Consider the following 27,944-nt stretch of genomic DNA (forward strand, 5'->3'; position numbering starts at 1 on the left):
AGGCACCCTGACTTCCAGCCAGGCGTGACAACAATGAAGTGTCTTGGCATGATATCAGTAGATGATTCAATCCAGCTCAAAACCCCATCAGCCAAAGGCCACAGAACATTTTGTGGTCCAGGGCAAAATGTGATAAGAACACACACCTGGAAGCCACCCCCTTGGCAAAGACTTGCAGAGAAGACTCATAACAAGACTCATGACAGAAGACCACGTGACAAACAAGATAAGCCACAGGACGATCTGGCCAGACCCGCGAGATCCACTTTAGTGGAAGAGAGCCAGCCCTACGTTGGAGGGAAAGATTGCAACAGCCCAACTTAAACACATTGATCATTGCAGGTAATATTCTTTATCAGACAGGCAGAGCTAGTGTAATTATTATGTGAACTTGGGAAATGTTCACATGGTGTTTTCAATAGGAAATATTTTATTAATAGAGTTGAACTGCAAATCGAAGTCTGTGTCGCTTTGTCCACCTAACCAGGTGCTTGTCAGTGAAAGTGTATTTAATACATGAACTGGTCAAAGTGTGCATAGCTCAGATAATACCACTCTAGTGCCACCATATAAAGTCATAGAGTCACACAGCATGGAAACAGACTCTTTGGTCCACCTCATCCACGCCAACTGGACATCCCAATCTGACCTAGTCCCACTTGCCAGCACTTGGCCTGTACCCCTCTAAACCCTTGCTATTAAATTTTGTCATTTTGCCTGCCTCCACCACTTCCTCTGGCAGCTCGTTCCATACATGCACCACCCTCTGTGTGAAAAGGTTACCTCTCAGGTCCTTTTCAAATCTTTCCCCCCTGACCTTAAACCTGTGTCCCCTAACCAGATGCCTCCATCCAAGGACAAAGACCTTGGCTAATCACCCAACCACGCCCCTCATAATTTTATGAATCTCTAGAACGTCACCCCTCAGTCTCTGACACTCCAGGGAAGAAAGCACATCATATTCAGCCCCTCCTGATAACTCAAACCATCCAGTCCTGACAACAGCCTTCTAAATCTTTTCTGCATTCTCTCAAATTTAACAACAGCCATTCTTTAGAAGTGAGACCAGAACTGTACAGCATTCCAAAAAAAAAAGGGGCCTCACCAATATCCAGTACAGCCATAACATGACATCCCAAATCCTATGCTCAATGTTATGGCCAATGAAGGCAAACACGCCAAATGCCTTCTTCACCACCCCTGCCTCCCTGTAACTCCATTTTCAAGGAACAACATACCTGCAACCCTAGGTCTCTTTGTTCGGCAGCAGTCCCCAGGACCTGACCATTAACTGTATAACTCGTGCCCTGGTTTGCCTTACCGAAATGCAACATCTCACATTTAAGTAAATTAAACTCCATCTACCACTCCTTGGCTCATTGGCCCATCTGATCAAGGTCCTGTGGTACTCTGAGATAATCTTCTTTACTGATCACTACACCTCCAATTTTGATATAATCTGCAAACTGACTAACCATGCAGCATATATTCACAACCAAATCGTTTATAGAAAATGACAGGAACGGGCTGACCCAGGACTGATGCTCGTTTCATCTCGTTCTGTTTCTTGCTGCAGAAAGAAATGTACAAATTGTAAAACAGAATTATTTGCAAAGTGACAAGCCAGGCAGGCATGGCCACATTTCTCTTTGCCGCATGCTAGATGATTCTCTGTTCTCTTATAGATTAACTCCAGTCTCTTTAAAAAAATTGCTCATCTTACCTTATGAGTTAGTCATTAAACACATTCCTAGGACAAGGTTCAATTTGATTAAACCAATGTCAATAACAAGGTAAAAGGAAAGTAAGACAGAGTGAAAATGAGTCACAAGACACAAGCATGAAACTTAAATGATCAGAAGGTCATGATGAAAGACCACTGAGTTAAAAAGTAGTATGTGATTGGAGTTGTTGTAATAGGTGCATTCACTAATCCAGTGAGGACTGGTGAGAATCTGTCTGTTTCATGCAGATTGATCCCCTTGAAAGGGAAAATCTGACAAAGAGAAAGCAGGAGAAACCTCCTATATTCTAATACTTCCTTACAGCCCAAATAAGTGCCAGAAAGGAAGGCAAAAAGACAGTGGATGTCTTCTCAAATCACAGAATTCATAGGGAGAGCAAAGTAAGTCAATGCCGTTGAATAAAACTGAAAAAAAAAATCACTGAATCTCACAATCCTAACAATTATGTGCAGTCAAGCTAATGGAAACGGAAGGAAAAAACCAGAGAGAAACAGAAAGAAGCCAATTAGGTTAATTGAGAGTATGGAGGAAAGAGGAAATAAAATGTTTTTCTTTTTATTATTCCTTGTCAAATGATAGTATATTTGTTAAATACAACAAGAACAATTACTTTGGTAGTATCAGTTGTTTGTATTTTGGTGCAGTTACAGCTAAACAAGTATGCCATGACAAGCATTGCAGATGTTAGTTTAGTCATAAAATATCTTGGGAACATGTACCATTTTATATTTGTTTTAAGTGGGAAGTGTAATGCTGCAAGTCTGAGCATTTGATATTGCCTTCCTTGCCACCCTGTATTGGGGAGGTGTAAATAAACTTAGTTCAAAAATGGCTGCCTGGTCAACCCCACCTTAATTCTCAGTGTAATATACAATTCTGCCTTATGAAAACTCCTAAACTGGGAACAAATGCAGTGGTTCACCAAAGGTCACTACAGCAATGGATTAAATAATTTGATAAGGAGTCTGAATTGTAAATCATTAAATGGAGGAAAAAAGAATGCAGCCAAATTGATAGACAGGCACAGAGTGTTAATGGGTCCTGCAGTAGAGGCGAGCCTTGCATTCCAGCATAAACACTGAATGAAAAGGGGGAATCTATTGTCCTCGAAGTTTATAAATTGACTCCTCATTCCACAAGCAGAAAGAAGGCATGAATCTTGTAAAATGGAGTGGAAACAACCAACAAGGGTTTTGGTTGAACAGACATGGATCAAGTTCTTAATGTCAATATAGTCAGTAACCAGAGGAGAGAGATCTAAGTCAAATCAGTGAAAGAAACAGAAGGGAGATGAAGTTTTTATTTTTAGTTTATAAATTTGGACATGTAGCTAGTTTTGATCTGGAATGCACTGCCCCAATTTCCTTCAAATAGGAATTGGATAAATACTTGGGAGACAAAAAAAAGCAGGGCTGCAGCATATGTCTAAGAGAATGGGTATAATTAAATTGCTCTTTCAAAGAGTCGGCACAGGTATGATTAGGGCTGAACAACCACCTTACCTGCCATACAATCTTAGGTTTCTAATGCCTCATTTACTGTTTAAAATAAAACAGATTTTCCATTTCCACAATCATTTTGACTTCCATAAGCTCTTCCTAAGTAAACTGTTTAAAAAAAAACACTGCAAACATAAATAATACAAAGTCAACAAGCACAACTTACCCACACAGGTTCGGCCGTCGTCTGCAAACTGATAACCTGTGAAACATTCACATCGGAAAGTTCCTGGCTGATTGTTACAGACAGCATAATTTCCACAAATGGAAGGATCATCTCTGCATTCATCAACGTCTATAAAGGAATCATGAGACACGGAAATTTATCCAGCAGAAATCAAGAAGCTTACTTGCTTTTAAAAGTTGCAACAATTTTAAAGGTAGACATTCTTTCACATGTTAACAGTTCTATGCTATTTAATTTGGGCAATTTAATTATGCAAAATTTAAGGTCTTGGTTTGAGGGCTCTTGTTGTGCAATGGTAGTGTCCTATCTTTGGACTGGGAGGCCTAGATTCAAGTCCCAAGTCCCATCTGCTTCAGAGATGTTAGTAACATCTCTGGTTTGTGAACTTTTCTTCAAAAGGAAGAACTTAAATTTCTACAGCACCTTTTAAGCTTAGTGAAATATAAAAGAGCTCATCATGGATTGGTTATCAGACAAAGTGAGATACTGGGCCACAGAAGGAATTACTGTGACAGGAAGGCCATTGACTTAAAGAAGCACCCTGAAAGGAGGACATAAGCAAGAAGCGATAGGCTTAAATAAGAATATTCAAAGCAAACGGAGAAAACTATAATTTTAACTTCCCCATTTCAGTATTTCTTTAGGCTTCTCCACGAGGAGTCATTCCACATCAAAAGCAGTCTCGTGTTGTGGTTCTATAAACAACAACTAATATGCTTCACAGGATAACAAAGTTTGAAGCTGGATGAACACAGCAGGCCAAGCAGCATCTCAGGAACACAAAAGCTGACGTTTCGGGCCTAGACCCTTCATCAGAGCCTCTCGGTCTAGGCCCGAAACGTCAGCTTTTGTGCTCCCGAGATGCTGCTTGGCCTGCTGTGTTCATCCAGCTTCACACTTTATTATCTTGGATTCTCCAGCATCTGCAGTTCCCATTATTTCTGATGCTTTACAGGATATATGTGCCCATCTTTCAGCTAACACTCCTAACACATCTAGTATGTAAAGAATGTAAGCACTATAGAAACCAAACAAAACGCAGCCAAGTCAGCACTATTCTGAGTTATATACCCTTTGATCAGCGATTTCTGTACTTTGCTTTCGTCCCAAGCCCAAAACTCCTGATTCACCCTGCCCTGATCCTGAACTCATAGCTTCAGTTTTTTTCTTGCAATACCTCAGGCCCTCTCATTTGTTTTAGATGTTTACTGACTGATGTGCTTCTGCAACTGGGCAGGACTTGCTTAAGAATCCTGCCTGCATTAATAGAGACACTGGCAGCCATTTTAAAATAATTAGTCTCACCTATTTAGTAACACATTTATTTGCAGGAACTTGCTCTCTGAGGAAACAAGATTTTTTCAACACTTCCACCTTTTCTTGAAATACCTGGAATCTTGGAGAGTTTACAGTTTACTGTCATTTGACGTTCTTGTCATTCTTGTGTTTGCCCTCATGAATCAAAGCCAAATGCTTGAGCAGCATGTTGTCTTTCCAACAAGATAAATAGATTGTAGATTTCCCTGTCCCTGAAATTGACCAAAACTGAAGAGTCCCCATGAAATGTAAATACAGATATCTGCAACTATTCTGGTTTCAACTTGTGCAGATATTTACAAGTAACAGGAGAGACAGAAACCTCACCACCACTTCAGATTCTACAACTCCTTCAGGCTAAAAATCACAGATTTGTCAGAGTGCTGTGGGAGACACTTCAGAGCATTGCTTTTGTATCAGCTCTCCAAATGAGCAAATCCTTTAGTGCCATTTTTCTGCCTACTCGTGGTAACCCTGCAGTCGTCTTTTCCAGTTAATTTAATTCCCTTCTGAGTACTTCGATTGAATCTTCCACCACATTCAGGCAGAACATTCCTGACCTCAAAGATGAGGAGGGACAGTGCTTTAGCAGTAATATTGCTGCACTGATAATCCAGAGGTCCAGGCTAAAGCTCTGGGGTCACAGGTTAAAATCCCTCCATATTAGCTCGCAGAATTCAATTCCTTTTACAAACATGGAACATAAAACTAGTATCAGTAGTAGTGACCATGAAGCTATCAACAATTGCTGTAAAAGACACGTTTGGTTCACCAATGTCGTTCAGAGGAGGAAATCTGGCATCCTATTCTGCTCTAGCCTCCAATCCCACAGGCATCTGTTTGACTATTAAATACCCTCTGACTTCACCCATCAAGCCACTCAGCTCAAAGGCAATTAGGGATGGACAACAAATTTTGGCCTTTCCAGTGATGCCAACATCATGAATTCATAAATTTTAAAAGACACCCCCGACTGAAAAACAAACTTTCCTTTCCATAATTTTGTTAACTTATAGTGATGAGTACATGGTAATAGGGTAAAATAAATTCTGCTTAGAGGAGGCTCATGTACAACATAAACACTGGCTGGTTCAGAAGGACTTTGTGTGGTGTAAACTCAATGCAAAATGACCAGCAACAATTCAGGCTCCCAAACATGATCACATATGGGGGCAGGACAATAACATTGGTCCTATCCAACCTGAGAGAAGAACAAAGGACATAAAAAAGTGTTAAAGAAAAAAATGTAAACGTAAAATATTAAAGAAATTGCAGCCTGTTTCACCAGTTTCCATCTTACCATAGCAAGTCTGGCCATCTCCATAAAAACCTGCAGAACATTCACAAGTGAACCGATTCCCCTGCTCTGGGCGACATGCAGCATTGGTGTCACATCCATGAGTTCCTGTGTAGCATGGGTTCTGGTTTACCGAGCTTGAATCGGCTATCAAAACAGGAAAGAATTAGAATTCACCCCCACAAGCAACACTTTTTCTCAATCTTCTACCTTTTCCACAGTAAAATGGAAAAAGAGTATTACATTGCTTATTCCACCTGAAGCATTAACACTTACATGGCTTAAGCAGGCCTTCTGATGCATTGTTACATTTTAGCTTTCACAACAATTGATGTAGAATTACCCATTATTCAACTGTGCTTTTCCAGCCAATAAAAACTTGTTTTTATATAGCACCTTTAATGTAGGAAAATAACCAAAGGAACATTTCCAAACATTTAAAAACATTTGACACAGATCCACATAAGGACCCCTTGGGCAAATGAACAGGAGCTTGGTAAGAAGAGATAGATTTTGATGGTGTCTTAGAAAACAAGAAGGCAGAAGCATTTAGGAAATGCCAGAGCTTTGAGCCTTCACAGCTGAAGGTACATCCAATAAATTGTAAGATTGAAATTGGGATACACCAGAATGAGAACTGAAGGAGCACAGGAATCTATGCTATTCATTCAAACATTTTCATGAAAAAATTCTGCTGCTAAATGCAAGTTATCTTGTGATTTTTAATGTTTGGGTGCAAATCGATACCGTCTCCCAGTTTGGCGAGGTAGGTGATCAAATGAATGTTTAATCCCTAAATTTAAAAGCAAAGGAAAACAAAAAGCAGAGACTGAGTGAAATGCAATGTAACTAATTGCAATGAACAGCAATTTTGGGAGCACGTCAATGTGAAAGTGGCCAGATGACCTAGGATTGAGAACTTGATCCAAAATCACTGATGTCAAGCAGTGCAAGGTCCCTAGCAGAAACTCGCTCCCTCTCCTTCCCGCCTCCCTGTCCAACACCACCCACTCCCACACACATAGTTGTGGCTGAACTCTCATTTCAAATTAAAAGGTCATGGGTTCAAAGCTCTACTGAGTCAAATTGAACATACAATTGAGGCAGGACTAAAGGGGCTGCTACTGAGGTACCAGATGTACGTAAAAGGATTTCAGAAGCTTTTCAAAGACCTTCCTGGTGCGCTGACAAACATCTCTCTCTCAACCAACATTGTTAAAACAGACCACCTGACCATTGATCCGTTGCAGAGGTCGGGAAATACTTGTGACACAATTTAACTTATTTTATTCTGATCTCTCTTTTGCTTTTCCTATTTAATGAACCTTACTAATCATCAGCAGCTTCAACAACAAGATGACTGACTGTTCTGTTTACTGAAGTAACCAATATGGCGATACATGATAGCAGCTAGCAAACCAATTTCCAGGGTTATCAACCTCTGTGCAATTAAATGAATATCTGATAACAGACATGGCTCACCTCTAGCCTCTGATAGTGGAAAAACATACCCAAAAGGTACGTACTAGCAGCGGAGGAGATTGATAAATCAAACATGCAGATAAACCAGTTACTGGAAAATCTGGTGAATAAGTGTCTAAATTCTAATTATAGATGCATCAGTTTGTCTACAGTCACCATAATATAAAATACTTACTATTGATCTGTGCATTTCAGCAACTGATTCAATACCCAGGATTTTCATGAATAAGAACATCGACTTAAGAGTGGCCACAGAAATCATCTGACCATAGCCAGCCAAACCATATAGGGTAATCAGACAGTTACTTCAGGTGAAAGGCTTTAAAAAGGATTGTATTTTGAATCCCAATTACATAAAGATTAAGCCACAATCTAAAGTTCCAGGGACGGGGTGGGGGAGGTTGTCACAGTTCGCCAAGGGCGCCAAAAGGCCTTCACCTGACCACACGAGCTGGAGGAGTCATCTAAAATGTGGAATTGATTGAAGATTATCTTCTGCTAAAATTCACGTTTTCTTCAAGGCCAAGAAAATCGACAAGGCCATTTTGCTACGAGGCCATATTGACAACCTTTTGGTTTTGTTGCTATTTAGACAATCTACAACCTCCACCTTAACAAAGATTTCCATACAATGACCATTAGATTCATTGGTCAGTGTCACTACAGTAATGCAACAATCCCACAGAGTGTACAGAACTATCAGACAAAGTTTTGAGCTAGGGTCTTGAATGTAGCTTCAACCCCCAAGCTTCTGATTCCAGGCAAGAGCCCTACCAATTATGTCAAGTTGATGCAGCAGATAGCAGTAAAGAGCTTTGAGCAAATAAGATAGCTATCTTGTAGCTTTAACTCTTAAGCAATTTTTGGTACTCTTAATGTGCAGTACAGATTTCTTTCATTCATTCTCTAGCAGCATTCTTAGTCAAACAAAGCAGATAAGATTTTGGACAGATATGGAATCAAAGAAATCAGACACCTTCAGGAGAAAATGAACCACATTTGCTATTCACAAGATTTTTGACATATCAATTGTCAATGCAGACTGCAGGTTACAATGCTTCCATTATGAGATCAGTTCAGGTTTTGCACTGGATTTATTTCTCCACATTGCACTAGGTCAACTTTAAAACTACTACAATCCTGTAGCATAGGGAGGAACTTGATATTTCACAGAATCAAGGAGCTGAGTAGGAGGCTATTTGGTGCCTTGTCACAATTTTGCTTCTTTGAAAAGATATCCAATTAGTCTTCCCACTTTTTTCTTTTTCATTTCAATCTTGAGAGTTACCACCAAATTTACTTCCATCACCTTACCAGCTTTGCATTCCAGATAACTTCCTGACTAACAGTAATTCCCTTCACACCTCCTTCCCATTCTCATGCCAATTATCTAACATCTGCATCTTGTTGATCATCCCCTCCTGCCAACACAAACAGTGCTTCCTTACTTTAAAAAAACCTATCAAAATCATTAATCATTTTGAACAACTATCAAATCTTTTCTTGACCTTTCTGGTATATGCAGAACATGCCCATCTTGCCCACTCTATCCTCACATTTGAGGTCCCTCATGCCTGCTGCAAACCTAGTAAATCTCCTTTACACTTTCTCAAAGGCCTGAAAATCCTCCCTGAAGAGAGTGGTGCCCTGAATTGGCCATTACGCTCTAACAGGGGTCCAACCCTCATTTTATACAGATTTATCTTAACTTTTCTGCCCTGCACTCCTGTAGTTACAGGGCTAATAATTACAAGATCAGCAGCTGCACAAGAATCAAGTTCTACAGATTCTTTGGTTATTGGTCTTATATAGTGATCCAGGCATTCTAACAGCAATGAAAACACCAAATAGACTGTCCAAGAAGGCACTGTGCTGATAAAGCATGAACCTAAGCAGACAATTTAGCAGAGAGAAATTAACAATCCTGCCTCAGATCATTACTCCAGGAATACTTCCATTATGCTCAGGCATGCAAGAAGCTTAAATACTGATAACAGACCAATTAAAACTTCGAGACACATACACTGTAATTCTACTCATTACTATCTTGTTCAAGCTTAGAAATTTCAAGCCTGATGTTCAGTCCTTGGGTAAGCTACAGAAAGTTAACTACTGAAATACAAGCCATTCAACATTATCTTTACTGGCTGCTTTTGGAGTACATCAGTCTATTGAAGTGCAGCCAAACAGATCTCCTTCCCATCATCAAGTGAATAAAAAGCAGCAACTGGTGAAATATTTGTGGCTTCTTCATAAATAATTGGGCTGACTTGCTACATTTGGTCTCAACCCCCGAATTGTGCAGGTAAAAATGGCAAATTTAGAACAACCAAACTTCAGATCTAATTGTTCTCAACAGTGTTTAGTGCCTTTCTTTATAAAGAGCAACTTCCTCTTCCTTAATTACCATGGCCAGAAAAAACATCTCCCCTCAGGGCAACTTTGCAGGAAATCCCACTCCGGGCCCCCTAATGACTCAAAAACCAACAAATGCCTCTTAGAGTTTATATGCCTGTTGGAAACACACTATGGAACAAGAAAGGCTGCCTCAAAAAAAAGGCGAAGTTAACTTGTCTTCTGTGGAAGCTCACTGCAATTAATGGAACAGCACAGAAACAAGCATTTTGCACTAGCTGATTAAATGGCAATGAAGCAGTAATTACAATTTTAACTTTAAGTGAAAATTTTGCTGCACGATCAGACGCTTTAACCTTTAAAAATAAGATGCATCTGATCTGGTATTTCACAAATTCAGGACATACAAAAACCTTTGACAACAAAGTACTTTTTGAAGTGTGGACACTGCTGTAATGTAGGAAACGTGGCAGCGACTTTACAGAGAGCAGGCTCCCACAAACAGGAATGCAATAATGACCGCACAATCTGTTCGAGTGATATCGGTTGAAGGATAAATATGGAACAGCATAGAGGGTCGACCCGCTCTTCTTCAAAATAGCATCATGGGATCTATTTCACCTACCAAACAGTATAGACAGAACTTAGAGTTGTTGCATTTAAAGTTAACCCTAAAAGTGAAGCCCTCCCTCACTGTATTAAGAGGATTATTCAGGATTTTGCAGTCATGTTCGAGCGTGGGATTTGAGCTCACAAGCCCTGAATGACTAATGGGGAGATTTTTTTCTACCTTCTTCACAATGCTGGGAAGATTGTGCTTTTAACTTTTCTCCTCCAATACAAAAACTTGATAAACTGTCTGTTGAGCTAGAAATGCTGTAGCACTTCTAAAATAGATGGAACCATCCCAATAAATAGTTATCAGTTCTAAAAAGGAAAATGTAACATTTTGAATACTCAGGATTTGTGATATCTTTAATCAAGAATAAATGAAGAAAGCCAAGTGAATTAATGAAGGGTAAAGAAGAAGCATTTTTACAAGTTTTGAGTTAGTTATAAAGCCCCAAAACTGGTAGCACAGCTATTCTTGCTCTCTGTTCAGGTACCTTGCCTAAGAGGCCACTGGCTATCATGGACCTACTCTGGGTTTATGCCAGTCCATGATTATATTTGGCAAGATACTCCAGTGATTTGTCATGCCTTCTGGTGGATAGCTGACCAGGAAATCCTCCTGCTCTAACCACCTCTCTTCAGACATATTGTTTACGTTATGATTGCATCTCCCTTGACCATCAAGTCCTGTGGTAGGGCTTGAACAAAGTATACCAATGAAACTCATAGAAAGACAAAAAGAGGAAATGTTTTAAGTCTGCATAAGTATAAGAAACAAGCCGTGACCAAACTTCGTATGCAGTTGCACAGCACTAATTGTGAAATTAACTTACATTCTTTGCACTTTTCACATGATCAGAACATTCCAAAATTATTTATAGTCAATGAATACCTAAGGATTATTGCCATTATGTAAAACAGAAGATGTGGCAACCAATCTTCTCAACAGAAGCATTTCAAAACAATCCCACAAATGAAGAACTTTTGAAGTATACTTTTTGACCTTGCCGTATACAGAACAGATGGCCTAATTCCCCACGTAACAAGTTACTGTACTTCAAATCTACTTTCCTGGCTCTAACAATGCTTTGAGATCCCTGCAGATGGTGCAACATAAATTCAACTCATTCTTGGGCAAACAAAATTTGTGCCAGATAATAAAGCACCTTTCTTTAGAAGAGCACAGCCAGGCTGCAAGAGATCTCAACTCTCCTATATCTACACATTAATTTCAGCTGAGGTTGCTCAAAGGCAACCAGGAGTGGCAATCTTCATAAAATTGAAGTTTTAAATTGAATTCTAACTTACTACAATTTAGAACAATTAAAGATATTGCTCAAATATGAAGAGCCTTCTATGCAATAGTAGTCCTGGAAACTTTTGCACCCTCTGGAACTAAGAGAATCAGGATCCAACGAAGTGCTTGAAATGTATTTATGCTAGGAACTGTTTTGGGTTTGACTAAGCACTTTTCTTTTAAAAAAAAAGGACAAATGCTGATTTAGCTAGCAAAATGAAGCATTAACTGCCTTTGCTTACATAGTATTAACTACTGGAAGCCTACAGAGTGCAAGCTTTTCATTGGTATATTACTAGGAATGTAAACTGCTCAAGAGTTCCAGAACTTACTGGTGTATCAGTTTGGGGTCAGAGAGAGGCTGGCTCTGGTATGTTCCATTTTCAAGCATCAGTTATCTAACAGACCATCTACAACAAGCTTCTAAACTGATCCAATTTATATTTGTTTTTTTAAACTAAAATCCTATATTTTCCAAACAAACAGAAGATTACATTTTTACCCTGTATACCGTGACAGTGAATGGGAGAACAAATGTCAAATTTACATTTCCTGTTGGAGTGCACGTAACCACAAACAATTGACTCTGAAAAAAAGCTTCTCCTCATTACGCTTTCACTTCACAGAATCACAGAATCCCTACACAATGTGGAAGAAGGCCATTTGGCCCATCGAGTCTACACCAACTTTCCAAAACTATTCCGCCCAGACAAACCCCCACCCTCTTCCTGTAACCATGCATTTCCCATGGCTAATCCACCTAGCTTGCATGTTTGGACTGTTAGAGGAAACTGGAGCACCCAGAGGGAACCTCACATGATGAGAATGTACAAACTCCACACAGACAGTTGCCCGAGAATGAAATTGAACCCAGGTCCCTGGCTGTGAGGCAGCAATGCTTACCACTGAGCCACTTTTGTAAGGTGCTTTAAAACTTAGCAAGACATGAAAAGGGTTAAGCCATTTAGTCTCTTAAGCCTGTTCCACCATTCAATGAGATCATGGCTGATCTGTTGCCTAAGTCCATATATCTGCCTTTGTCTATATCCCTTAAATGACTTGGCTTAGCTAAAAAAGTTCTCAGATTTAAAATTAACAACTGATCTCACATCCACTGCCATTTCTGGAAAAGAGTTCCAAGCCTGTAACACCCTTTGCGTGTAGAAGTGCTTCCTAATATCTCTCCTGAATGCTCTGGCCCTAATTCTCATACTATGCCCCCTAGTTCTAGAATCTTCAAGTCAAGAAAGCAATTGATCATTATCTACCCTGTCTGTTGCTGCTAATACCTTGAAGACTTCAAATCAGATCAACCCTTAGCTTTCTGAATTGTAGAGAAATTGGGCCCAATTTGTATAATCTCTCCCAATAACCCCTGAAGTTCAGATATCATTCTTGTAACCCTGCATTGTATTCTCACCAACGCTAATACAGCCTTCCTATGGCGTGGTGTCCAGATCTGCTCACACAGTGCTCCAAGTGGGGACTGACCAGGATTTTGTATAACTGCAGTACAACTTCTCCATCCTTGTATTCTAGTCCTCTGGTTATAAAGACCAGCATTCCACTAGCTTTCTTGATTAGTTTCTGCACCTGTTTGTGAAACTTTAAAGATTTATGCACCTGAACCCTCAAGTTTCTTTGCGCATCATATGTATTCAACTTCATACCATCTAGGAAGTACCCTGATCTATCCCTTTTTTGGTCCAAAATGGAGAACCTCACACTGGCTTATACCGAATTCCACCTCCTATAGTTATGCCCATTCACTTAGTCTATTAATAACCTTTTGTAAGTTTATGCTATCATCTATACTATCTACAATGCTGCCTAGCTTTATTTCATCAGCAAGTTTAGATATGGGACTTCTGTGCTTTTATACAAGCGGCTAATAAATAACGTGAATAACAGAGTCTGACACAGATCCTTGTGGGACACCGCTGGTCACCTCCTACAAGTTGAGTACCTACCCATATGGTATCCCTGCTTTGTTGTCTGCCACTCAACCAATTTCCCAGCCATGACAGTAATCTACCCTTAATTCTGTGGGCTTCTACCTCTGTTAATAACCTTTTACATGGGACTTTTACATAATGCCTTCTGGAAGTCCATATAAACAACATTCATGGACATTTTCCTATCCTTAGTCACCGCTTCGAAAAATCCAATAAGGTTTGTCAAACATGACTTACCCATCATGAATCCATGCTAGCTACCTCTGATTAACTGAAAATTTAAAGGTGTTCAGTTATTTTGTCCTTGATTATAAACTTTAACAGTTTCCCCAGCATAGTTGTTAAGCTAACTGGTCCGCAATTCCTGGTTTTCCTCTTTCACCCATCTTAGAAACTGGATTGAAATGTGGAATTTTCCGATCAAGAGATCGGACTCCTGCATCTATGATTATATAGTTAGGAAATCTACAATGTGCTCTCCTACTTCCTTTAATACCCTCTAATAACTGATGAGATCTTGGGGATTTGATATTTTTAATTCCATTAATTTTTTCACAACCAAAGTTTTACTTATGTTAGTTTTATTCAGTCCCTGCCCTCAATCTAGTTAATTTCCTTGGGTTTTCTGGCAAGCTATCCTTCTTTCTTACTATAAATACTGAGACAAAGTAATAGTCAACATAAAAGGCCAAAGAACTGTGGATGTTGGAAATCAGAAACAAAAATTGCTGGAAAAACTCAAGAGGTCTGGCAGCATCTATGGAAAGAAAGCACAGTTAATGTTAGAACTAATTCTGAAGAAGAATCATTGGACCCGAATATTAACTCTGCTTTCTCAGAGATAGTAGGAACTGCTGATGCTGGAGTCTGAGATAACAAGGTGCGGAGCTGGATGAACACAGCAGACCAGGCAGCAGCAGAGGAGCAGGAAAGCTGACATTTGGGGTCTGGATCCTTCTTCAGAAATGGGGGAAGAGGGCTCTGAAATAAATAGAGATGGGCAGGCTGCGATAGAAGGTTGACAGAGGAAAAGACAGGTGGAGAGGAGACGGACAGGTCAAGGGGGCGGGGATGAAGCCAGTAAAGGTGAGTGTAGGTAGGGAGTTGGGATGGGGGTAGATCAGTGAGGAGGGAGGGGCAGGTAGGTGAGAGGGAAGACACACAGGTCAAGGAGGCAGGGATGAAGCTAGTAGGTGAGTGTAGATAGGTGAGTGGGGGTTGGTCAGTAAGGTAGGAGGAGCAGATAGGTGGGAGAGAAGATGGACAGGTTAAGGAGGCAGGGACGAGAGGTGGGGCAGCTGGTCTTGGGAGGAGGTTGGCGGTGGGGAAATTTTGAAGCTCATAAAGTCCACATTGAGGCCATTGGGTTGTAGGATTCCAAGGCGGAATATGAGGTGCTGTTCCTCCAGTTTTTGGGTGACACAGGAGGTGGCCCAGGATGGAAATTTTGTGCAGGGAGTGGGGGTTGAAGTCGTTCGCGACTGGGAGGTGTTGTCATTTGTAGCGAATCGAGCATAGGTTCGCCACAAAGTAGTCTCCGAGTTTCTGCTTGTTCTTCCCGATGTAGAGGGGGCCACATTGGGAACAGTTGACACAACAGACCACATTAGTGGATGTGCAGCTGAACAGCTGTTTAATGTGGAAGGTTTTCTTGGGGCCTGGGATGGAGGTGAGGGGAGAGGTGTAGGAGGAGGTGTAGCACCTCCTGTGGTTGCATGGAAAGGTGCCGCTGGTGGTGAGGCTAGGGGGGCATGTAGAGCGGATGAGGGAGTCACAGAGGGCGCGGTCCCTCTGGAAGGCAAATAAGGGTGGGGAGGGAAATATGTCCTTCGTAGTGGGGTCGGATTGCAGGTGGTGGAGAATGATATATTGAATCCAGAGGTTAATTAACACCTTCCAGTCGCGAACCACTTCAACTCCCCCTCCCACTCCCACTCCCTGGATGACATGTCCATCCTGGGTCTCCTCTTGTGTCACAATGATGCCACCCAAGAACTGGAGGAACAGTACCTCATATTCTGCCTTGGAACCCTACAACTCAATAGTCTCAATGTGGACTTTATAAGCTTCAAAATCTCCCCACCCCTGACCTCATCCCAAGACCAGCCCACACACCGCTCATCCCTGCCTCCTTGGCAAATCTGTCTTCTCTCCCACCTATCTGCTCCTCCCACCTCACTGACCAACTCCTACTCACTTACCCACACTCACCTTTACTAGCTTCATTCCCGCCCCCTTGACCGATCGGTCTTCTCTCCCATCTATCTGCTCCTCCCTCCTCACTGACCAAAACCCATCCTAACTCCCTACCTACACTCACCTTTACTGGCTTCATCCTGCCTCCTTGACCTATCCGTCTTCTCTCCACCTGTCTGCTCCTCTATCCACCTTCTATCTCCGCCTGCCCCTCTGTCTATTCATTTCAGAGCCCCCCCTTCCCCTCCCCCATTTCTGAAGAATGATCCAAACCCAAAACATCAGCTTTCCTGCTCCTCTGATGCTGCCTGGCCTGCTGTGCTCATCCAGCTCCACACCTTGTTAACTCTGCTATCTCACCACATATGCTGCCAGATCAGCTGAGATTTTCAAGCAATTTCTGTTATTGTTTCTAATTATTCCATGTCTGGTATTTTCCCCTTCCCATTGACAATATTTTCACTTTTAATCTTTAGTGGGCTGACACCATTACTAACCATCAGTCTTCCCTTTATATAATAACAAACTTTCCTCATTCATTTTGCAGTCTCTGGCAAGTTTTCTTTCATGATCTTTATCGTAACTCTTATAAGCTGCTCTCTGGCCCTTTGCTGACTAATGCATCTTTTCCATTCAGCAGGATCCCGGGGTTTTGTAAGCCCATTCTTTTAGTTTTATGCTGTCCCTTATCTCTTTAGCAGTCCATAGCTGTTTTTTTTTCCTTCTGAAGTGGAGCTATTCCCTTTCAGGGGTAGAAAAAACATTTCTGAAATAAGTTCCTAAGTGGGAACAATTTCTCCCCATCTACTCCGTTGAGTAATTCTACCTCTTTGCAAAGGTTCAGCTCATCCACAGTTCAACGGTCTGTATCCTAACCCATTCACCCTTCACATTGCAACATTTTCAGGTATTAAACACAATTTAAAATCATCCTTATTTTCAAATCCCTCTAAGGCTGACAAACCTTCTCAACTGTGCAATCTCCCCCTACATTACCAATGACTAAGAAGTCTGTGCTCATTTAAATCTGGCTTCTTGTGCACTTCAATTTGCTTTTCTCTAGCCATGCATTCAGCCGCTAAGCTCCAAAATGTCCTAAATCTTGCAGATTTTCTCTCCTCAAAATGCCTCCTAAAGCAATTTTCGACGGTGTCTTGACATCTCCCTACATATCACTGTAAAATTTTGTCCGACTGACTATGCTCCTATACTGCACTTAGATATTTTGTAACAGTGGGAATGCTGTACAAATGCATGTTACAGCTTTTCCAATCCAATCCAAAGCGGTCAACTGGGGGGGCAGAAAGTTAATCTTACAGAAGCAAGGATCAAATTATCATCATGCCTCAGAAATAAAAGAGTTCAAATCTGCACTGGCAAAGATTTGAGGATTGCAACCTGCTCTCTTAGCTGACAATGGACAAGGATAATGGAAAATAATGCCTTTAAAAGAACTCTCAAGAAGGGAAGGAAAATCTAGATGCATACACCATGTTTGTACCACGTAATGTAAAAACCACAATGAGTAGCTTCAGAGTATGACAGAATGTTTCAGAAATTTCTCAATCTAAGTTAATACTCTCATTCTCTTGATTTTCATTATCTAACGATTAGTCATTAGGCTGCTCTTTGTAAAACACACTAAAATACTTCAATAATTTTTGGAGAAATCATCAAAAACCTTAGCTTAAAGGGCAAAGGAGGTTTTGGGATACAAATTCCCGGCCTATATTTAGGCTACACGTGAGATCTTGACAACTGACACAGTCTTATCTACAACATTATTACAATCTCTGATCACATCTCAAAATACTCATCCACCTTTCAAGCTCAAATCCCAAATCCTGCTTAAGGACTCCCTGGGAAATAAAAACCCAATTCAACTATAACTACACTTTTTAAAACTCAACTGGCAGACCTCTGGCCACATTGCTGCAACTACTGATCTGCTCAAACACATCCTCACTTCCGCTTTTCATTTCCTAATCCCTACAAAAACTATTATTTGCTCTCTTGCCATGCCCATAACTCCTCGGTATGGCAGTCACCTAAGCTCCCTTTGGTCCAAGGGGCACAAGCTCGAAAGGAATTCATCCATCATTAGATTTGGTTAGATGACTTCAAACACTGGCCTCCCTGATCATCCTTGTGCTCTTTTACTGCTCACTGCTTCGGGATAATTCTAGAATGTAAAAATAATCCAGTTTCATTTCTTTACTGCAAACCATGTTCTTAAACTCCCTTCACTGTCCTTTACAGCTTCAACTCCAACAAGTGTAAAGTGTATAATGGTCACTAAGATTGAGATAATCTCATCAGCCGTCTCTTCCATATTAAGGAACAGGAAATAAGAAAAGGAGTAGGCCATTCAGCCTTTTGAGCTTTGTCTGCCAGCCAAAATGGTCATGGCTGATCATCCAACTCAGGACCGTGTTCCTGCTTTTGCCCCATACTTTTTCATCCCTTTAACCCCAAGAACTAATGTCTAACTCTTTCTTGAAAACAGTCAAGATTTGGCTTCAACCACTTTCTGCTGTAGAGAATTCCACATGCTGCACATTCTGGGTGAAGAACTTTCCCCTCATCCAAGTCTTAAATTGCCTACTCTGTATCCTCACCATGGTTCTGGCCTCCCTGATCATTTGGGGAGATCCTTCCTCAATCTACCACCAATTCCTGCTAGAATTTTATAGATCTCTCAGAGATTCCCCCCCTCATTCTTCTAAACACCAGCGAACATAGCTCGAACAAAGCTAGCATCTTTTAGTACATCAATAGACCTTCCTTATGCTTGCCTACCTTGTCAAACTTTCATTAATATTTGTCCCTGCTCTAGGCCTGAGCTTGAACCCTAATCTAATCTCATCTCATGTCTCTGCTCAACCCTTCTCAGATGTCTTCCCTTTCATGAGACCCTTCTGCTGCTCCCTTGATCATGTTCCCATTAAAGCAGTGAAGCCTTAAATACTCTAAGCTGAACTGTACCAAAAGGTATCTATTGATTGAGGAACACGGGAAATTACTCGATGCTATTTATCTGCTGGTAGGTCACCAGGAGGGGTGTAAGCACAATGGGCCAAGTGGCCCCCTTCTGCACTATGAAACTGCAATTTGACCTCTTGTGTTTCATTATAAAGTAGGCTTGAATATCTGCTTTCATGCTGTAAATTCCACACAACAGGATGAACAACAATATTTCTTAATATCTCCAACACAGCACATGATCAAAGGTCACAAGACATTTTTAAAGTGTCTGTAAATTGAAACAAGTCAACTCCATTGTCATAAGCATACAAAATAGTCTCTCTTCACTCTATGCTCAAAGTCAAATGTTGTACTGTAAAACTGGTAATTAGCTAACATTCATCATGCATGTCTCTTTATTCTGAAAGCAGAACAGACAAATACCTTGAACTGGCCCAATCTTGTTGCTCATCGCATATCGGAGTATCTGCTCATTTTTATCATATAGGACAAACGTGCGGTCAACAGACAGCTGCTGAGTGGCAGGCACAAGTCGAACATCATCGTCATAAATACAGCCCTGGAAGCTGATAGTTTGTTTCAATTGGAAGGAATAGCTCTGGGAGGCTCCACCAGGAAATTCTACTGTGTACTGTACGTTTGAAGAGGAAGTGATCGCTGTAGGAAGAAAATAAAGCTAAATCAATCAATCATTCTCAGATTTCAGGAATTAGTTACATTGTTAAAGTAGTAATTTTTAAAAAACTTGATTTCATACCACAGCTTTCACAACCTTATTAGGATGCCTCACGCTTGCTCCATCATTTTTAATATCATGGCTGATCGGATTACTGTATATCCCCAACTTATTATCTCCTCGCTTACTAAGAATACAGCCAGCTTTACCTTAAAAAAAAATTTAAGAGTCTCAAAGACTCATGATCCTCAGTAAAAATATCTCCTTACCTCTGTCTTAAATGGGAAATCCCCTTATTTTTAAACATTGATCCCTAGTTCTAGATAGTCCCAAAACAGTAAACATCCTTTCTATATCCATCCTGACCACGCCCCTCAAGGCCTTGCATGTTTCAATCAAGTCATCGTCTACTCCTCTAAAACTCCAGTGGACTCACCCCTACACAGTTCAACCTTTCCTCATTAAACAACGCACCCAATCCAATTATAATGTGGTAAACTTTCTTTGAACTGCCACCAATGCACTTCATCCTTCCTCAAATAAGGAGATCAAAACAGTATAGATAGGACTCCAGTTGTGCTGTCAATGTCAGAGAAGAGTAGAATCTCTACAATGCAGAAAGAGGCTATTCAGCTTATCAAGTCTGCACTGACTCTCCAGAGTAGCTGGCAGAACCCATGCAGACAGGGGGAGCATGTGCAGACTCCACACAGTCATTTGAAACCGAATTGAACTTGGGTCCCTGGCACTGTAAGTGGCACTTTAAGATGGTACTGTTAACATCTGTGCCATTGTGTTGCCCATGGGTAACTATATATCTTGTGTAACTGAGGCATAACCTGCCTACTTTAGTATTCAATTCTCCGTGTGATCACTTGATCAAACTATTCAGGACTTATTACACTGCAGTAAGGCACCCCTCGCTCTAAATTCCAATGGAAACAAATCCAGCGTGCCCAACCTTTCTGCATAAGATAACCTGCTTATTCCAGGCAATGAATCTACTAAACCCCCTCTGAACTACCTCCAAAGCAGAGGATCAAAACCACAAACCATATTAGAGATATGGTCTCACCAATGTCTTGTATAACTGAAACAACATCCTTACATTTAGGTTCAATACCCTTAGAAAGGATAGCGTTCCATTAGCATTCTAATTACTTGCTGTGTCTGCATATGAACTTTGTGATTTACGCACTAGAGAACCTAGAACCCTCTGCACCTCAGAATCCGGGAGTTGTTCTCCATTTGAGTAAGATTCTGCTTCTTATTCATCCTGCCTAAGTGAATTTAATCAAACCATCTTTATCAGTTTGCATCTTCCTAACATCCTCCTCACAACATGTTTTCTGACCTTTGTGTCATCCACAAATTTAGCTATCATACCTTTGTTCACTCCAACCAAGTCACTTATGCACTTTGCAAAATGTGAAGGAACATCAATTCACAAAGTACACCTTTTAATACATCTTGTCAAGATGAAGATGTCCTTTAGGCCATGCTATTTACTGTTAGCTTGCCAATCTTTCATTCTTACTGAAATGTCCTTCCTGACACCATGAGTTTTTAAATTATTCACAATAATCTTTGATTGAGGCACTTTATCAAATCCTTCTGGGAATCTAAGTTCAGCACATCCAACAGCTCCCCTTTATCTACAACATGTTACTTTTGTAAAGAACTTGAATAAAGTTATTTAAATATGATGCTCAAACAAACATCTGAGGAAAGGTCACCAGACCCGAAACGTTAACTCTGTTTTCTCCTTCACAGACGCTGCCAGACCTGCTGAGCTTTCCCAGCAACTGTGCTTTTGTTTCTGACGGAGTGCCACAAGAATCAGTGCTAGGGTCACAATTATTCATGACAATAATACTAAATGACTTGGATGATGGAAGTGAATGCACTGTCACCAAGTTTGCGGTTGACACAAAAAAAATGTGGAAAAGCAAGCAATAAGATTAGATTAGATTCCCTACAGTGTGGAAGCAGGCCCTTCAGCCTAACAAGTCCACACCGCCCCTTGCAGCATCCCACCCAGACCCATTCCCATACAACCCACACACCCCTGAACACTACGGGCGATTTAGCAGTCCAATCCACCTAGCCTGCACACCTTTGGATTGTGGAGGAAACCTGAGTACCCGGAGGAAACCAACGCAGACACGGGGAGAACGTGCAAACTCCACACAGACAGTCGCCTGAGGCTGGAATTGAACCCGGGTCCCCTGGGGCTGTGAGGCTGCAGTGCTAACCACTGAGCCACTGTGCCACCCCAAGGCACAAAGAGTCTACAGAGGGACAGGAACATGGGAAGATGTAAAGGCTATGCACTTAGGGAGGGAGAATAGATGAACTAAACATTACACAACTGAAGAATGATTGTAGAAAGCTGCAGCACAGTGGAGAATTTGTGTATCCTTGTGCATGAATGAGAAAATCCAAGTTCAGTAGGTAGGAGGGAAGGTAAATGGAATGTTGGCTTTTATTTCAAAGGGAATGGAATGTAAAAATATGGAAGTCTTGCTAAAACTATACAATGTACTAGTTAGACCACAACTAGAGTATGGAGAACAGTTTTAGATCGCTTATCCAAACGGTGATCCAGATACGGAGTATCTGTCTAATGAGGAGAGGTTGAGTAGATTAGGCCTGTATTCACTCAACTTTAGAAGAATGAAAAGTGACTTTATTAAAACATACAAGATTAGGGGACTTGAGGGTAAATGCATAAAAAAGTTATTTCCCTTTGTGGGATAGTCTAGAACCAGAGGGCAGAATCTCTAACCCTAACCCTAATCCTATTGTAGGGGTCACTCAATTAAGACAAAGATGAGGAGGAATTTCTTATGTTAAACATACAAAAGCTCTGATAGATTTTTAATTAGTAAACAACTGAGGGTTACAAGAAAAAAGGCTGGAAAGTGGAGTTGAGAATTATCAGATCCTCAATGATCTCACTGAATTGCAGAGCAGAATTGATGGGTTGAATGGCCTAACCTTGCTCTTCTCTTATGGTTTACGTATGGGCAACTGCACTGAGATCATTAATTAGTCCTGTTGAGTTGTACACTCAGGTCTAAGAAACTATATGAAATGCATTCTATAAGCACATGTACTTTACCATTCCCCAACAGAATCTGCCAGTCTATTTGTGGATTTAATCAACAACAAAAACAAAGTTGATGGAAAAGCTCAGTAGGTCTGGCAACATCTGTGAAGGAAGAAAACAAAGTTCTCATTGAGTCTGGTGACCTTTCATCTGAGGGATGGTCACCAGTCCTGAACCGTTAACTCTGTTTTATCTCTTCACAGACACTGCCAGACCTGCGGAGCTTTTCCAGCAACTTTGTTTTTGTTCCTGATTTACAGCATCCGCAGTTCTTTCGGTTTTTATATGTGGATTTAGTCTCCTATGATTATCAGATGACATTTATGAGAAGTGTTCATTACATCTTGCTTTACACTCCATCTTGCAGCAAGATTATTGTTAGAGGGCATGTACAACACTCCCACAAGTTACTTCTTGTCTTCATCATTTCTGACCTCCTCAAAACAACTTCTACATCCTGGTTTCTTATAGTTAGCTTATCTCTGTTTTTCTGCTGTGGTAATACAGTGGGTTCTGTAGGCACTGGTAAACAGTACTGCCCTCACTTTTCCTGTAATTAATTACAGGAGCCACACCTCCATCATTTCCTCATTCCTGTGCTTCCTAAATGTCATGCGGCCTTCAATATTCATGTCCAAGCTAGGTCACCCTGCAGACATGTTTCTGTAATGGCTGCTAGAACAAACACATTTATTTCTATTTGTGCTTTCAGTTCATCTTTTATTTTTGAATGCTATGTGAATACAGAGCATCTAGTTTTGTCTTTGTATTAATTTGCAAGGTCTTCATTCATCAGTTGACTTCCATTTATATTTGTTCTCTAAACCTACCTGCTTGTCATTTCCTGTATTAAATATTTTTCTCTCTTGCCTTGCATCTAGTTTTTTTAAAAACCATATCTTCTCAAATTTGATTCATTCCTCCCATTATTTAGTTTACAACTTGATCTACTTCCCTACTTATGCAGCTTATGGGAACACTGGTTCCAAAAACAGTTTGTATGAAGTATACCTTCACTTTCTCTGGTACAACTGCCACTGCCTCACACAACTGATTTGTCTATGAGACACATATCCATTTCTCTAATTTTATTTGCCTAATGGCAACCCAGAGATTATTACCTTTGGGGTCCTGTTGCTTCATTTGCTGCCTAGTTCCTCACATGGGGTATGCAGAACCTCTTCTTATTCTGTTTAGATTGTTAGGTCTAACCGCCTTATTCACCCAACATGTACTGCTGAGATACTTTTATTTTTATGCGCCAAATTAGATATTCTCATGTACAGAAGAAACAATTTCAGCTTGTTTCATTAATTAAAGAATCTTTTTCTTACTTTGCAAATGTAGATCGCTCTCATTAGTAAATTATTCCAATTTTCCTCATCATAAGTTATTATCAGAAGCAAGATCTTGGATAACTTTTCCCCTTCTTACTTCCTTGTTTGGGCATGGTAGAAGACTATTCAACAACACTAAGGAAGCTCAACACCACCCAGGTCAAAATAGCTGACTGATAACTCACCTACAGTCTCCATCACTGCTGCCATTTCTGCAAAATATATTGTCTATGTAAGGTACGCTACAGCAAGCATCAAAGCCTCTTGATAGAAAAATCTTTAACTTCTATTACCAAGAAAGAGAGGGACTTCAGGCACATGGGAACGCCACTTGCACATACACATTCAAACCACACACTGTCCTGATGTGGAAACAGATTACTGGCTTTTCATCATCACTGGGACAAAATCCTGGAATTCCTTCTGGATCAGCACTGTAACTTAATCTTCACTGCATGTAGCAGTTTAACAGAGATTCATCAACAATTTTACAATGGCAGTCAAGGATGGGTGATAACCAGACTAGAATTTAACAAGGATGGGTGATAACCAGGCTAGAATTTAACAAGCCCCACACCCAAAGACTTGTTTTAAAAATTGTAGCATCCATCCTGAAGTCAGGTAGACAATGAGGAGGAATCCGTGATTCGAGTCTGAATGGCTCAGCTATCCGATCACTTACCTAGCTGCACCAACAAGAAACAAACCCGATATTAATGTCACTGGAGTACTGATTTAAAAGACACTCACAACATTATTTGGGAAACTTGAATTTCACCAAGATTCTACATAGATCAAGCAGCTTTAATTAGCTTTTCACAAAGGTGTTGCTCTGGGCAGTAATAGTAAAAATAAAGCCACTGTCATCTCAGAGAGCCAGAGGGCTGCTCCCTCAGAGGGACACAATTGGTGTTGAGTTTAACTGGTGATGGACAAAGTTGAGAAGGTAAAACCTTCAGGGTCACCCCAGCTGTGCAGGAACTGATCCTGGGCTGTTGCCACCACTCTGTATCACAAACCAATAACACACTGTGTGGTCACAAAATGCCAGAATGGATTTGGAGGAAGAAAAGAAACTTAAAAGGAATTTCAACCCTCCAAGCTGATAGCTGATAGCTGATGTATCATTTTGACCTGCAGTGTGACTCTCATCAGAAGCACAAAACGCAGCACACTACATCATCTGCAGTCATAAAGAATCTACATTTAAAATGATTAAAAGAAGGAGTGGTTAGAGTACAGAGGGAAGATATTTCCTGTGGTGGACGGAGTTCAGAACAAAAGGAGCATAAATCATAAAACTGGAGCTGACTATTCAGGGAATGGTGTCGGAAAACACTTCAGATGAAAGGACAGAATATTCAAAGACACTGTGAAGCAAACCAAACTGAACAATTTGTTAGAAAAATAGTAAATGCCGGAGAAACGCAGCAGGTCAGGCAGCATTGGCGCGCGCGCGCACACACACACACACAGTTAACCTCCTGATTCTGATAAGACTCTTCAGAAGAAGAAAATTGTTGAGTGCCCAGAAATGTCACAGGGAATGCATTTTCTAAACGACCATCATTGATTGTTTAAAAAGAAACAATGTTTGTAATCCTGATGTGGCAGAAGGAAGCTAGTCTGTTGACTGCTGATTTTCTGAAAGAGCCATTGAATTAGTCCCACTTCCTGCATTTTACCCAAAGCCCTGCAAGTTTCTCCTTTTCAAGTTAATGTCAATGCAATGCATGTTGCTATTATGACGCCCATATTTGCAACATGCCACTTTCCCACACCCAATGGAAATCAAACGAGATTGTAAATGCTTGTTTGTACGATCTTCAACTCACAGACTGTTCAATCCCGTCCACAATGGAAATATCCAAAGGAATTACTTTTTAAATAAACAGTATCTTTTTCAGTGAACTGCCACAATAAATGATCAACTGGACTTTGTTTGCAGCAGCATCTTGGAGATTAATATTAAATTCTTACATTGTTTAACATGCTGGTGTGTGCAAAGTCATTATCAGGCCTGGTTATCATAATGGAAGCAAACTGTCAACATCTGTCAATCATTTGGTTAGGACCTTGCCAGTGAGCACTAGGAGACAAGTTAACAGAGTAAATCAGGCAGACTGAGCTGGGGGTCCTCTATGATGCCTGGAAGGGTGTTCCTGCATTTGTCAAACTATGAGAAAGTAAAAAGAAAAGAAAACTTTCCACACCATTTCTCCAGCAGCCAACAGCTGACACAGAACTGGTGGAGAGAAAAAGACAGGTCCTTACTTCAAAAGGTGACTCATCTGGAGAACTAGATAAAAAGGTTTCTACCTGACTTGTTGAGTTTTCTTCTTTGACCACCTACTGGCTAATTTCCAATCGATCTTAACTGGTCAGCGATTGGTTCAATGTTGACCTACATTGTTTGACTATAAATGATTAAGAATGTTCCTCTGCTTGCTTACCAGAGCTCGAGTAGTGATACAACTCATTGTATGGCTCTATATGCACAGTTGACCCTTGTGGAATTTCAGGCACTCGTCCTTGCAGGGAGGTGGTGATGGTGAGATGGTTATGCTCATCAATTCCACTGAAATGTTGAATGATAGAAAGCTTCTCATTACCAGGTACAAAAGTCACCTCCGCCCGACGGCTGAATTCACCACCTAGTGGGAAATACAAAACCAAGACCAGCCAATCAAAACCAACATCACAAGAATAACATACTACAATTTGCATTTATTAGAGCCTTTAATGTCCTAGGTCACTGCAGGGGAGTGTAAGCAGTCAAACACTTGATACTTAACTACATAAAGCTACATTAGGGGCAGGTTTGGTTAAAGAGGCTTTTTTTTGGGAGGGGTGTCCTAAAAGAGGGGGAGAAAAGACACCAGGGATTTGTAGACGGAATTCAAGAGTTTAGGGCCCAGGCAAATGAAGCTAATAGTAGCCCTGAAGGAAATCAGGGATTCACAAGAGACTAGAATGAGTGGAATGCAGCATGTTATATGCAATAGAGGAGGTTATGCAGAGAGGGAGGGTTGTGGGACTGGAGCAGGTTACAGAAAAAGCAAAGGTTGTGATGAAATGGCATCAGGAATTCTAATACTGGGCCCAAAACTCCAGCGCCTGACTTGTAGAGACAGCGCTGTAGTCAAGGACTAGATCAGAAATTGCACAGCACCAGGTTATGGTCCTGACAAGGGGGCAATGCTATGAAAGCTTGTGATTTCAAATAAACCTGTTAGACTTTGACCTAGTGTCATGTGACTTCTGACCTCATCCATCCCAGTCCAACACTGGCACCTCAACATTGTAATCAAGGACTGTTCATGGGTAAATAAAGGGTGACCTAAGGACAGGACACCAGCCGCTATGGACGACGAGCGTCAAGCATACTTCTGAAGAAACTTACTTGCAACATTTGTCTTTAAGTTGAGGTAAGCATTTCATACATCATTACAATTCCAAGCTTCCTCCAACTCTGAGATGCTATTGCTTTTCCTTGCAAATTCATGAACCAGGTATATCCGTACGAGGATTTTTGACTAGGTTAAGGTGACTGGTAGAAACCGGTGAACTTAGTTTAACACTTAATGAGATGCTTAAAGACTGTCTGGTATGTGGGATTAATGATGTAACTATGCAAAAAACACCTGCTACCTGAAGCTCAACTGGACTTCAAAAAGGGGCTACAACTGGTTTTATCATTGGAAAATGTAGCAAGCAGAGCATGTGAGGTGCAAGGTATTCTGATGGAAGTGGACATCCTTGCCAGGCCGACTGAGCTTGGGGAACACCATCTGGGTGCAGACAATTGCATAGCCTCACTCAGGAAATATCCTGATCAGATGGACTCTCCGCAACCCTAAATCAAAGCCAAACATTTTCTTCAAGATTCTAG

At 40.8% G+C, this 27,944-nt stretch overlaps 1 protein-coding gene across 1 annotated transcript in view; it reads right to left on the reverse strand.

The window, feature by feature from the left end:
• nid1a (nidogen 1a) overlaps positions 1-27,944 on the reverse strand; it is a 98,919-nt gene that overhangs the window by 45,407 nt on the left and 25,568 nt on the right. Inside the window, exons 7-10 of the mRNA XM_048530693.2 lie at positions 26,506-26,706; positions 19,351-19,584; positions 6,049-6,192; positions 3,411-3,539 (exon numbers count right to left, since the gene is read on the reverse strand). Coding sequence (XP_048386650.2) covers positions 3,411-3,539; positions 6,049-6,192; positions 19,351-19,584; positions 26,506-26,706 — 708 coding nt within the window. The remainder of the gene's footprint in view (positions 1-3,410; positions 3,540-6,048; positions 6,193-19,350; positions 19,585-26,505; positions 26,707-27,944) is intronic.

This window comes from Stegostoma tigrinum, chromosome 4 (genome assembly GCF_030684315.1).
Source record: "Stegostoma tigrinum isolate sSteTig4 chromosome 4, sSteTig4.hap1, whole genome shotgun sequence".
Lineage (NCBI taxonomy): Eukaryota > Metazoa > Chordata > Chondrichthyes > Orectolobiformes > Stegostomatidae > Stegostoma > Stegostoma tigrinum.